Source organism: Odontomachus brunneus, unplaced genomic scaffold (genome assembly GCF_010583005.1).
Source record: "Odontomachus brunneus isolate Ranch 3 - 2012 unplaced genomic scaffold, Obru_v1 Obru_scaffold_021, whole genome shotgun sequence".
Lineage (NCBI taxonomy): Eukaryota > Metazoa > Arthropoda > Insecta > Hymenoptera > Formicidae > Odontomachus > Odontomachus brunneus.
This window is the reverse complement of record NW_022639471.1, coordinates 2,513,688-2,527,567: the sequence shown is the minus strand read 5'-3', so window position 1 is coordinate 2,527,567 and position 13,880 is coordinate 2,513,688. Positions and strand designations below refer to the sequence as shown.

The 13,880-nt window shown below is 42.7% G+C and overlaps 2 protein-coding genes across 6 annotated transcripts in view; one reads left to right on the top strand and one right to left on the bottom strand.

Annotated features, from left to right (window-relative positions):
• Positions 1-13,880, top strand: part of LOC116842094 — a 422,139-nt gene that overhangs the window by 311,976 nt on the left and 96,283 nt on the right. For all 3 annotated transcript variants that reach the window (XM_032810806.1, XM_032810807.1, XM_032810805.1), the window contains exon 7: positions 7,455-7,620. In XM_032810806.1, the coding sequence (XP_032666697.1) occupies positions 7,455-7,620 (166 nt within the window). The remainder of the gene's footprint in view (positions 1-7,454; positions 7,621-13,880) is intronic.
• Positions 1-13,880, bottom strand: part of LOC116842095 — a 332,290-nt gene that overhangs the window by 239,170 nt on the left and 79,240 nt on the right. The window lies entirely within an intron of this gene.

Genomic DNA, 13,880 nt, shown 5'->3' with positions numbered 1-13,880 from the left:
CACACACACACACACACACACACACACACACACACACACACACACACACTTTCTCATACATACACTCTCTCTCTCTCTCTCTCTCTCTCACGGTTTCCTCACGTGCATTTACGCAAGCCGCGCGCTCTCATCGGGCGGGAGAAGTCGGCTCTTCCGCTCTCGAAATTTATCTCCCGTTCGGAACTGGCCGGCGTTCCCGGGTGATTTATAAGAGGAGGTAGCTATTGTACGAACGGAGAAAGGTTATCGTGTCTAAAGGGAATATTATTTTTAGAATCTTTGCTGATTTGTCTTTTATATGTACACTCTCGAAAGTACAATCAGCGCGCTTCTTCACTGAAATGCTCTATACTTATAACTGATGACTCAGTTGTAAGTACAGCACCTACAATCTCAATAAAATCTCGCTGAAAGCATTAATGCGACAACTGTTACCGTTATTAACGCCGTTTGCAAACGCGGACAGTGCACAAAAATTGTACAAAAGCTATTAGTCCCATCGCCAGAAAGTTTGGATGTACAGACATAATCTCGAAAAGAGGAAATATCGAAACTTTAAAAATGAAACAATGTCCAGAAAAGTTACAATCCCGAAAAATAATTACAGGGACTGTCTCCCGAAATATTGAGAGCGTGAAGTTGGCAACAACTTGTCATACAACTTTGTGAGTCATCTTCATGCTTTCAGCATTTCAAGAGCTATTCTGGTATTCTGGTTTTCAGAACATTGTCCCACTTCGCAAATTTTGAAATTTTTATTTCTCGAGATTATGCGCGTCCGTTAACAGTTAGATTTCGTACAACAAATTTCTGTATCTCCAAATGCTGCAGTGAAATTCTACTTTTACGGATAAAATCAGTGAAATATATAATGAAGCAGTAAAGTATGGATATGTTCATTGAAAATTAATAAATATTCACTGATTATCCTGGTTAACATAATTTGATGTTTTCCACGAATGTGAATATTTATTTCTCATATATTTTTGAACACTAATCTATTGTCCAAAGTTGGTTATTAGGTTATCACTTTGAGAAAAATACCAAAAATTACAATTTTTGAGAGTTTTTATGATGTTACAGCATCGGCAGTAAATTTTTTTCTAAATTTTATTAACACTATGCAAAAATATGAACATTTAGCTTTAAAGTGCATTTGGTTTTGCTTAAATATGATTTTTCGTTTCCAAGATATAGCTAAAATAAAAAACATTGCACGAATTCAATATGTTCGGCACGATTTTTATGTAAAGGCAATTTTCATGCGAATGAGCATTTTCGAAGTATAGTATTATAATATAGTATAGCATTATTATTATAGTATAGTATGTTGTAATCTTTTAAAGTATTTCAATTTTAATAGATGTATTATATATACGTAATATTATCTTTATTACAGACCACATGGACTTATTTTCTAAACGATAGCCAATTAAAAATTTTCGTTGTAATATTCGTGGTCAGCACGTTAAAATCTTTGAGGGTTTGACATTTTCACCTCAGAAGCATTCCCAAGTAGGAATCGTATACATTTTGTCAGTACGTAAAAATGGCTCGATACTGGGTCGATACCGAAAAGCGGATGTCCGGTTTTGATACTGACTCAATACTAGGTCTAACATAAAAAAGCTGTATTATTGGTACTGGCTCCGTACTAAAATTATGTATTGAATAATCGTACCGTACGTGTACTGGGGAGTTACCGAAAAGTGTTTGTCGATTTTGGCCCAAAAATTAAAAAAGCTGTATTATTAGTATTATTATTAGTATTAATACTAACTCTGTTCGTAGAATCAGTACTGGATACCTAAATAAGAATAGTATACAATCTGCCAATAAAGGATATTGGGCCAGTATTGTGTCGGTACTGAAAAACGAACGATACTATAATGTCCTTTATGGGAAAACGGAAGAGGTCATTAATGCGAAACCTAGATAGTTCAAAATACTTGCCTGAAAAGCGGAAGACTCGAGTTCGATTCCAGCCGTCGCCCCGAAAATTTTTTCCTCATATGACTATTAAAAATAGACATGTAGGTACGAACGAGAGCAAAAAAGCCTTGGCCATGGACTGTGATCATTCTTTCTGTACTATATAATTATGATATTAACAATTGTACAAATAATAAAAATTGCTAGGAATCGATACTGACATAGTACTGGGAATAGGTCCTTCCCTAGTGCTAGGAACTAATACTTTTTTTATACTAATACAGTACTGATTTTTGGCACTGTGAGAGTATTGTTTTCCGATACTGGCCCTTTTCTATCATCCCAGTATCACACCAATACTAAACCCGTACTGGCATTTGGTATTACGCCAGTAACGTTTACCATAAATCAGTACTGGGCCACTTTGATGCCAGTAGTAAATTCCTACTTGGGTTCTCATTGTTGTTTAGAGTCATCGGTGAAAAGCTACTTTTATTGGCTCAATCAGACTGTTCTTTTCTGATCTACTTTAAAAGAGTATAGATGCGATCTAGGGATAGAGAGAGAGATAATGTTTAATACAGGTATTCTATCCATGTCTCCAATGGGATAATAAATTTCATTTATGATTCATACGTAACGGCCGAAGAAATTCGAATTCTCTCAGGTCGCTCACGCGTCCATTTATCTGCCGTTGTGTGAGTGCGCGAAGAGTATTTAAGACCTGAGAAATCGGATCGACATAAACGGTGAAGCGGTATATCGGAGACGGTATACGGCTAAGAAACGTAATGGATTGAAGGACAAAGTAGATGTTGCTCAATTGACAAAGCGATCAATTGCTAGTAAGAAGTTCGACCGATCTACAAGCTCGCGCCACGCCGCCGTCCCTTCGATTCCGTTTCCGCTCCTCCTCACGGTGTAATCCGACGGTCACATAAAGTGCACTTACAGGAGAGGAGCGCTCTTAGTCGGCGCATTTAAGATAGATTATTCCACTGAAATTCCAGCACAGGAGATCCCGCCGCGTTATTTATTTCGCGTGCCTGTTCCGCCTGAAATTCCAGCAGATCCTCGTCTTATCTTATTTATGTATTAAGGCGACTATAATTAAGGCACACAATTACCGACGACGCCGGGGAGAGTTATTAAGAAAGTAGATGTTCAACCGTCTCCCTGAAACAAATGAAGGGAATCGCTCATAATTGCATTCCGATGCAACCGCCTACGGTGTTCCTGCACCAAGCTCAGCCTCTCGCGAGTCTGTAATTGGCTCAGCGCGATGCGCTTTTCTACCTCTATTTTAATAACGCATTACGTAAGCACGCGTCGTCTAATTTTCCGATTCGAAAATAACTATCCGCAAAGTAAAACGTGTCGGCAAACATTTACGCCGAAATGCCGAAGTATCGCCGCAGGAAATTCACACGCCATTTTATCGCGTTTCCCCCTCCTCTCCCATTTCCCGCGTTACTACTCGTTTAAAAGCCGAAACGTATCGTCAAGCGGTCAACGATTGCCCGCACATTTCGACAAAAACCACCCTCGCCCGAAATTACAGCCGTGAAGTCAGTCACACAGGAAGATCACTTTATAGACACAAACGCACATTCACACATATATTAGTTCTCATACAATTAACGATCGGCGCGAAGCTGGAAACTCACGTCGATGAATCATTTCGATTCAAATTTTACGGGGCATATAGCATGTGCGCACACGAGACAAAGAAAGAGAAAGAGAGAAAAAGAAGAGAGAGAGAGAGAGAGAGAGAGAGAGAGAGAGAGAGAGAGAGAGAGAGCAAGAGGCCCCGTGCGTTTATTCAAAGACGGGCATTTTCTGTCGAAAAGTTAATTGCACCTATTTCCGCTCACCGTTGCTTTTATTTTTCCTTGCCCGCTCTCGTGGCGTAACAAACGCCTATACAATTCTCGCAGCTTTCCCGCCTGAAACGCGCTGCGCGATGTTTCGGGACGAAGTAAGGATGAGAGTGAGGGAGGCAGCCGTTTCACCCCATCTCCGCTGCGCGTTTCTCCGCGAGTGTGAATGGAGCGAAAATAAAGAACGAGCACCGTAGAAAAATTTCGACGAATCGCGGAAACTCCGCGAAACTGCGCGCGGAAGGAACGAACATTCCTTTCGTCTCTCTCTCTCTCTCTCTCTCTCTCTCTCTCTCTCTCTCTCTCTGTTCTTTTCTCTCTACTGCTTCCTCCTCGTGGCATTTTCGTCCGGGGGTTCGTTACGACACGCTTGCGAAGCAGGACCTTCCTTCGCGCATCTTCTGCGAGCATTTACATAGACAGTCCACACTTTTTCTCCCCTCTGTTGCCGCATTGAAGCGTTTCACCTCTGAGTTTTCTCTACGCACTGCGTTAGACGGTCAGACCAAAAGGAAGGAAGAGGATGGGAAGGAAGCAGAGAAGCGAGAGAACACGGGAGTAAGTTTCTCGGTGCATCCAACGTGGTAATTGCGCCCACTCGCGGGAGATCGGCTGACGGCATTTTCATTAGCACGTAATCACGCAAAGTGAATGTTTTCGCGTCGAGATGATGGCAGGGAGAGCCACAATTGCGTACACTTTTTGTTCATCCCCGCTTCTTCACTTCGCAACAATCCTCGAAGTATATATCCTTTGATGCTGCGGTAGCGCGCGTAGAAAACGCCGTTCTCGCACGACGCAACCGAAAGGATGAGTTCACCATCCCCTTTCGCGGCGTGGAAGTCGTTACCTGTTCGTTGAATCGCTACAAGGGTAATAACGCACTTATTTGGAAGACGATTTGAACACACTTGTTTTGATAAAACGAGGAGCAACAAATGATCACGATTGCATTGATGTAATTATATTAATATAATGTAGTTTTAGCAAAAGAATTAACAATTTTGCATCAAAAGAATAGAATCGAGGTTCTGATATCCCATTAAGGTTTTTGAGAGAGCGTATTTGTCCCAATATATAAATAACTAGAGTATGATAGCTGACGTGTTTTGAATGCCAAGAAAGTCGTTTATTCAATTGAATAAGGTTAAATTTAATAAGATTATTTTTAATGGAGAGAGAAACGTATGTCTCGCGACATATCTCGTTGGTAACGAAAGGGTTAAGTCGATATATTGTTTTAATACCCGCTAAAAGTACTTTTTATTCTTCAGATAGTTCTTCCTCGTACATCAATACGGCTCGTGTCAAAACCGATTACTACACTGAGAGAAAAAAAAGTTGATCAAACTAAAATTATAATTATTTTTTACCCCAATTATACTTCTTGATTGTTCCAACAAGAAAATGATAGCGGTAACATGCACATAAACTTGTTATCACTAACATGTTATCAATAACATTACAGTAGAATTTAATAAGGAAAAAATACTTCTCTCTGCCACAACTTGTAGTGATTTTTATGTGATTGCAAGTACCAACCATTTTTTTCCCGGTGCACACGAGTCGGTAAGCGGTGGCTTGCAATTGTGACCATTTGACACATTCCGTCGGAAAAAATGTGTTCGAACGCAAATGCGCGCACATGTTCGCGATAGTGTTACCGTAACGGCGGATAACATTCGTTAAACGCGCAAAACAACGTGGACGGGCGGACGCGGGCGTCCACGGGCCTGTATCCTGCACGGTGTCGCGAAACTTTTACTTTGATGTCATTAGCGCGCGCGGCGGGGTCCGCAGCGCACAGTGTGTTCGTTTGAGGGGCGTTCGCGCTAACGAGGCAACTTTCTGAGCAAACCGGTGCGCGCGGATAATAAAACTCGATACTTTCAATTACCCGTACAATTAACGAGCCCGGGAGTTTCCCCCCCCCCTCTCTCTCTCTCTCTCTCTCTCTCTCTCTCTCTCTCTCTCTCTCTCTCTCTTTTTCACTGCTTTTTTTTTTATTAAGGCCAAACAGCCGACGTCGATTAACTACACAGTCCAATTACGCGGCCATGCCGATCGCGCGTCTAAGAAATTGGTGTTCGCTGTCCGAGCGACGCGACGCGCCCCGCGCTTGTTATCAAATAATTAGCGACTCCTCGCCCTCCTTCGCGGCTGGAGGGCCGATCTAATCGATCGTAAGAATTTCAATTAGCGCCAGGGAGCGAGAACCGCCTCGAACAGGCGGACGGCGGAAAAAAATTCCGCACTTTGCAGGGCAGGAGGAAGCGAAAAGGGCGGGGTCGCTCGCGATGAAAACGATCGTGCGCCGGTGGAAGGGTTCGAACAGTTTTCCCGGAAGGGACAGCGGGACGAAGGGTGGAGGAAGGGTGGGACGGACAGGGGGATGACGCGCGAGGAACGGCAAAAGGCATTACAGAAATTGAGAAAGTCGTCCGCCCGAAGGCAAAGGGTGCACGCTCGGTCATATCTAACGAGTCCGCCCATTATGACAATTGCATACTGCCGGCTCTATAAAGTTAAACAAAAAACGCGGGAAGGGCGGTTGACAATTAAACGACGCTCATCTCCTGTGCCTCGTTCTTTCTTCCTCTCGGTCCTCCTTTTTCGTGCAAAAAGAAGGGAGGAAAGAAAGAAAGAGAAGAAGGGAGAGAAAGAAGGGAGAGAAAGAAAGAAAGAGAAAGAAAGAGAGAGAGAAAGGGGGAAAAAGAGGCAAAGGACACGACAGCGCACCCGGTTGCAAGCGAGGGAGCTCGCGAATGAAATCGCCGCGTGCGCGACGCGTCAAAACTCTTTTGCAGTCGGCGCCGTACAAGCTCGGCACGATAAAAGTGCCTCCACCGCGCTATTAAACGAAGCTCATGCGTCGCCGTGATATTAAAGTGATATTAATGCCTTTTTCGCATTTGCATGCGGCTGACAGTAATAAATACGAGTCCATTATGCGTTTATGGAAATCGCGCGCGCGTTGCATACGCGATATGAAAGTGGAATAATTGGCTGCGTAACGGATTGTCAATCACTGTTTGAATATTACAACAATCGGCGGCGTGCGCGGATGCATTGATTTGCCTGTTCGGCGCAAGCAGCTTTGAACTCCAATATTTTCGCGCATGATGCGGATGCCGGCTAATAACGAGTATCGGCACGCGATAAATTGCATTGTTGCGAGTCTTTCAGTCGCCGATATGGGATATCGCCGTTTGCCGGTGTTTAACAAGCGCGTTTGCTTTATCGCCGTGATAATTATCCGCTTAAACCTGAGGGAGGGGGAGTCCCGCGAAGGTGGAAAAAAATATTAATTGATCGCGTGAATATATATAACGATGCGCCTCGCAAAGCACCAGCACGAATTCGTGTTGTTGTCTGCCGGGAGTATCTTGGACGATTTGAATTGTCAAATCGCGATAATCAGCAAAATGCAAACGACAATGTATCGACGCGCTGTGAGCTCGAGCACCGCGAATCATTAATCAGGGTTATACATCATAAATAATCTGTAACGCGTGAAGCCCGCGGCGTGGTGTGTGCGGCCCGAAAATATTACTTGAGAAGATTACTTCAGAAGTACATGTGGATTTATATTCAATATGAAAACTAGAAGAGACGAACAGAGTTCTGCGTTTTTGTTTGCAGAATGCGACTCCGTGTACGAGGACATAGACTGCCACGACGGATGCGTCCTAGCTAGCCCCGGATATCCCGGCCTGTATCCGCCGAACATCCGTTGCCGCTATCTGATCACGTCTGGCCTGCGGATCTCCATCGCCATCAACTTCACGGCGGTGCTTCTTCCTTACAAGTAAGTGCTAATGAGTGTCGCGAACGATGTCAGACTGCCGGACCCATCGCGGACAAAATCCCACCCCGTGGACGGTTCGCCATTGAGTTTCCCTATTTTTGCCGGATACCCATGGACATCCACTGCCGAGATGAGACTCGCGTTGCGCGAAACGTACACAGGAAAAGGGCATCCTTATTTAAATAAGGATGCCCTTATTCCTTTGTTTCTGATATGTCAATCTTCCAATGAGATTACGTAGCGCGAAACGAAAATAAATTGCAAGAATATATTTTGTACGATCCAACGAAAAGAAACTGTGTTCTTACTATTAAAAAAATCACTTTCACTAATGGAAAGCATAAAATTTTTCAGATATCCTTTCCTCTCGGTATATATTTTCCTCAAAATAAAATGGACTTGAAATATTGAGATGAAATTAATAACACAGATACACATATCAAATTGACGATAAGGTTATTTCAGAATGAACAGAAATGAACAAAAATACTGAACTAAAAATTCGATGTGTATATCTGTATTATTAATTTAATTTCAATATTTTAAGTCCATTTTATATTTTGAGGAAAATATATATCGAGAGGAAAGGATATCTGAAAAATGTTATGCTTTCCATTAGTGAAAGTGATTTTTGAAAAATGGAATGAAAATGTATTAAAACTTTATTGAGATTCAAGGCTTTATAAAATTCTCCTAACAAAATTATATACCATTGCTTATATATGATACAATAATTGTTAATTTGAGTATATTAATTTAAGTAGATAAGGCAAGCTGAAGCGTAAGACACATTTAAAAGCATCATCAATATTCTCTCAATCCAATATTCTGCATTTTCCATTAGTAGATTATCTTTGGATAATAAGAACAAAGGTTTTTCTTCGTTGAGTCGTACAAAATATATTCTTGCAAGCTTATCTTTGTATAACGCTATGTAGTCTCATCAAATATTTCCCAAATAAAAATGCTCCTCTTTTCTGCACACATTTCCGCTGCTCTCGATCCTTCCGTTGTTTAACAACAACGGCGAGACTTTCACTCGCACTGCGCATATAACATTCAATTGCGCGGCCCACGAAATAGCGTTGTACGAGAAAGGTAGATCGAGTGAACACATCTTAAACGAGTGCCTAAGGAAACAGCGGTTTTCCTTCGTATGCGATACGCGTCCGGCGCGCAATATCGGGACCATTTCAGGACTTTTTTCGCGTGTGCACGACGACGCGCGTCCATTTCTTTCGCCGGAGCCGTACCGCGAAAAACTGCTGGAATTCCACGCGCCCGTGTTACAGGCTGTGTGTGTTGTGTGTTGCGCGATAAATTAAAACCCCTCTCGGGAAGAGAAAAGGCGAGCGAAGAGGAGCGTCGCGAGGTGGTTCACTTCTCCGCCGAGCATCGGAAGACGTTCCGCAAACGGCGACTCGGCGTCTCGACGCGAAGTGGACGCGGGATACGATTCCTGGATAACGTCGGACAACGAGAACAAAAAGCGAGGCAGTAGTGAAATTTACGACGTTGATCGTTTCTGATGGGGACAATCTCGATTCAAGTGCCGCTCGTGAACTGCCAACAGTGCCTGTTCTCTCATGACAAAAGACAATGTTAATAACCGAATCAAGATGCACATTAATTGAGTAGGTGTTGGATTGGCTCGACATGTTACTACTGTTAAAACAGTCCACAAATTTCCTTCAACGAAATGACAGTAAAATGTACGACATTTATCGAGTTGAAATTTTCGCTTCACATTAACCCTGCAAATGTCATTGAATTTGCTGAATCAATATGAAGAGAGAATTTTGAAATACAGCACTATTTTCTGACTATTGTCACACTTTAACGCTACAAATGGCACTTTACTGCCATTTCCTCCACATTAAAGAAATTTAAAGTCAAGCATTTGAAAATTACTCGATACTCAATTATATCAGAATATATTCCATACTAACACATTAATTTTTATTAAATTACTTCATATTTGCACACATATTCTGTCTGCAGTTAAATAAGTTACACATTTAGTATATTGCTTATCGAAGTAAATAATAACAATTAAATGCAAATAGGATACGGAGATAATCGAATATTAAATAAGTCTGAAAGAGCTCCTTTTTAATAATAATTCAACATGGACAAAACGGCATTAAATAACTATTTGTAACATCAGAGTAGAACAACAATTCTCGTGAAAGTCACCAAAGTTCGAGAAGATTTCTAGGGATAATGAGAATCCCGATTCGAGTTGCTCAAGGATAGTTCGATTTCCTACACGCGTGCGAGTGCGATCGATAGAAGCGCGAAATAAATCGTTCTGCTTTCCGCGATCTCTTTGCCGGGACAGATCTCGGTTACGTCTTTGTGCTAATTTCAAAGCCCCCGCTTGTGGCTATTTCTTCCTTCGCTTGCCACCATCACCGGCTCGAATTACATTAGCGCGTTCCCGGGCAGAAATGAAAGAGCAGCCAGAGAAAGGGGAGAGAAAAAAACGAGATTTCAGCCCCCTTTGCAATCTTTAGCCCGGGTATTTTTAATAAAACTACCCGCTTAAACGCAACACGGCTTGCATAACCAGCGTGGAACTCTCTTTACGCCGTGTTAACTCCGCATGCATATAAATCATTTTCCGCTTTACCGAAAGATCCGCGGCCGTTTTCATGCGTAAACCGCGAAAAGCCACGCTTTTCTGGCACGCACGTCCGCGCACGTCCGCCAAAACTCCAGCCGCGTGATAACCAGCCAGACATTTGCGTCAAGAGAGAAATCGCACCAATAAGGATTTAACACGATCGAATGGCGGGCAAACGGGTTAGCGAGAATTACTGTCAAACGCAGCCGTGCGCGTATTAGCATACAAATGCGTCTCACAGCCAGCTGCGGAATTCGAATATGATAATTAAGTGACGTAAACGAAACGTACGAGAACGAACAGAGGAGGTGGATGGGGTTGACTTGATAATTCTCATTGACATTCCGCGCTCAACAGTCGCTCCAATCGGCTACCATTTCCTGAGGCTCGCCTAAACGCCACTGAGAACCGTCGACGACGACAGCTAACGTGTACATGTCTTAATGGTGGAGAGCGACGAATAAGGGAAAGCAATTCCAAGAGGGTGCTCTTGATTCTGCAGTTTCACACTCACGCTCATATATTCACACACACGTAGTACACGTGTGCGCGAATGCAAGAGGGTGTTCTCCACATGAAATCTGGTCTACACACAGAAATGTCGCGGGTCAATATGCATTCGCTTTGCCGAGAGGTAAGGTCGCATTTACGCGCGCTCCTACGTGCGTGTACAGAGGGGATGCGAGCGCGTATTTCGCTGCTTGATAATGCACCGCGTGTCTCGTTTTGCCGGATATGTCAACAACAACCCCGTCCTGGCCCACGTCTCTCCCTGTCTCTGAATCATCCGTAGTGCAATAAGAAAACATCCGTCCGTGAGCGATGCATTCCGAATTATTTACACTGTAATCTTTTTAAACGCATTACACCGTGACTCCTCTGAATTTACGCGCCAACAGTTGTGTATCATACTGCATCGTTAAAGAAATTAGATAAAGTAAGAAGAATAGAAAGAGAAGGAGGAATGAGAGAGAAACAGATGAGATCTGAACAATTAATGTCTCGTTATAAACGTATGATTCACCTGTGACTTCTGTTCAGGGAAAATGGTTTATGGTTTTTTTTCTTTCATATAAATTCTCTTCAATTTTACTGTGTTTCTAGTGCATGAATAGACTGTCTGTTTACCTTATTAAGCAACAGTAAATTTGGCAAATTTTTTAACAGCATATTTTAGTTTCTAAAAAGATATAAATAATATATATGAAATAAAAGAATGATCAATTACTGCAGAATGTTGATCTATTCCTTGGTTATAAAACTTTATAGCAATTTATATAAATATATATATATATATATATATATATATATATATATAAAATAGAGAATGTTCTCTATAAACTCCTAAACCCTTTGACCGATCTGGACCAAATTTTGCATAGTTACTACTCTCTAGGATCCTACGCAAAATATAGGCTACCATGAAACCTGGGAACACCCCACCTCCTGATTTCATCCCTTTGACACTTTGCGATAACCCGGGCAACACCGAGTAGAGAGTTTAAGCTAGTCTTTATTATAAAATTCTCTTCGTGTAATTTCGTAGACTGACGTGAAGTTTATTTGCAATGCGACATTGCAACTCTGTCACTTTTCATAAAGATCTTATTATCGAAATTACACATAGATCATTAAATTGTCGTTAGCGGAAGGAGGAAATTATTAAGTGGCAATTCGCTTGAAATATTAACGAAAGACCGAGGCGCGCTGTGCTCGCAGAGTAGAGTGGTCGAACTCTCGTCCGGAGAGATTTTGCACGACGCGAAAACGCGACAAAGGCGAAGAAACAGCTACGACATGTCGGCGCGTAGTAGAAGGCCGTGCGCTCTACAACGGCACTTGCTTTTTCACGGCTAGTGCAGTTGTTCCCCAAAGCCGAGCTGCTGGCTTTTATGCCGGCGGTCGCACGAAAGCCATTTCACACGGAGTCTCGCAGTCGCAAGCACACCGGGCGTTTCCGTTCTCTAAAGACAATCGTATTTTAAACCATCTCCGCTGACGCTCGCCGGCTCTATTCGCGAATATTGTATATGAGAGCGCGCGGTAATATTAAAATTGATGACCAGCTGATCGCGCATAGGCACCACGATTGCTTTTTTTTTAAACCCTTGCCAATTTCCTTCACAGCGACTGAGCGCTTTTACCAACGAGACAGGTAAATTTGCTTTAATAGTGCATAAAAATACACTTTATTAGTCTATTTGTGAAAATTGCATCCTTTGTATTTTATGAACATTTATGAGCATTTATGAGCTCATTTATGAGCATTTATGGGCATTATGAGCGCAGCAAACTTAATTAATAATCAATCAAATAGTTCTTTGTTCATTTACTGTTCTTTATTCTTTCAGTAAATGGATAAATGGGTAATTTTCACAAATTTTGTCTTATCTTACGTGAACACAAGTAAAGTAAAAGTATTAATGCTTTTCATCAATGTCCTGTGCTTCAAAGAGTTAATTCAATATAGCATTTTTCAGTGTAATAACAAAGTTGCAAAGTTTCCATCACCGTTTGTCTCACACGTCACGATAATCATGAAGGTCTATTTGGGTGCGATCGAACTTCCGCGCGGGGATCTACGCGCGAACAAATCAACACAGGAGCGTGTACGGTTAGTTAGCGCGTTTTAAAAGCAAACAGGAATCGGATATCATTCTAAATTGCATCACGAAAAATTCGTCTCTTGTAATAACTATCCGCGCGCTCGCTCGCTTGCTCGCTCGCACGCGTAATCACGTGGCGCGGGCAACTCCGCTGAATGCTCGCGCGGAAAATACGTCGCTTTTTTGCGGCGAGCGCATTTGCCTTGCCGGCAATAATAAACTGTATTTTTCGACGAGCTGCGGGGCACGCGTATCTCGAAAAACAAACGCGCGCGTAGTTACGGGCCACGAACTGCCAATCACGAGGCCGGCGCACCGTTTCATCCCCCGTATCGAACTGCGCGCTTCGAGATTTATCGCGACCTTATAGGTCGATGTAGAATTGACAATTGTAAAGAGGGACAGAGTATGCGCGCCTGTCCGTGTGCACGCCTGTCTGGGCACGCGGATGCACGCGTGTCGCGTTTGAGTTAGATTTTCTCGCCGTGATGCGTTCGGCCAGCTCGACGCTTACCAGCCCGTTCGAGAACGGCCCGAGCGTATTTCTACAATAGCCGACCTGTAACCTTTGAATCAGGGATGACGCGCGATATTCCCCAGCTGATTCGGAATCTGTTCACACAGACGTATCGTCCTGGGAAAATAAAAAACGGAAAAAAGAAAAAAGTCACGCAAACATCACGATAGCATGCTCGAGGGGACGCGCACTGCGCGCGCGATCATAACACGTCCAACGTACTCGCACGTTTAAGAGGATGACTTTCGAGTCTGCCATGTAAACACTGTCGGGATCGGTCTGTTGCATCATTCAGATGACGTTAAACATACAGCGATTAACAGTTATTCCATTAATAATTACCTCATCTTATTATTCTATCAATAATTACCGTTTCACGTATTGCCGATGCGTTGCGAATTTCAATTCGCAAAATGGAGACGCAAATGTTGCGGTGGACAATGAATATTTACTCGTTGCGCTCTCTCTCTCTCTCTCTCTCTCTCTCTCTCTCTCTCTCTCTCTCTCTCTC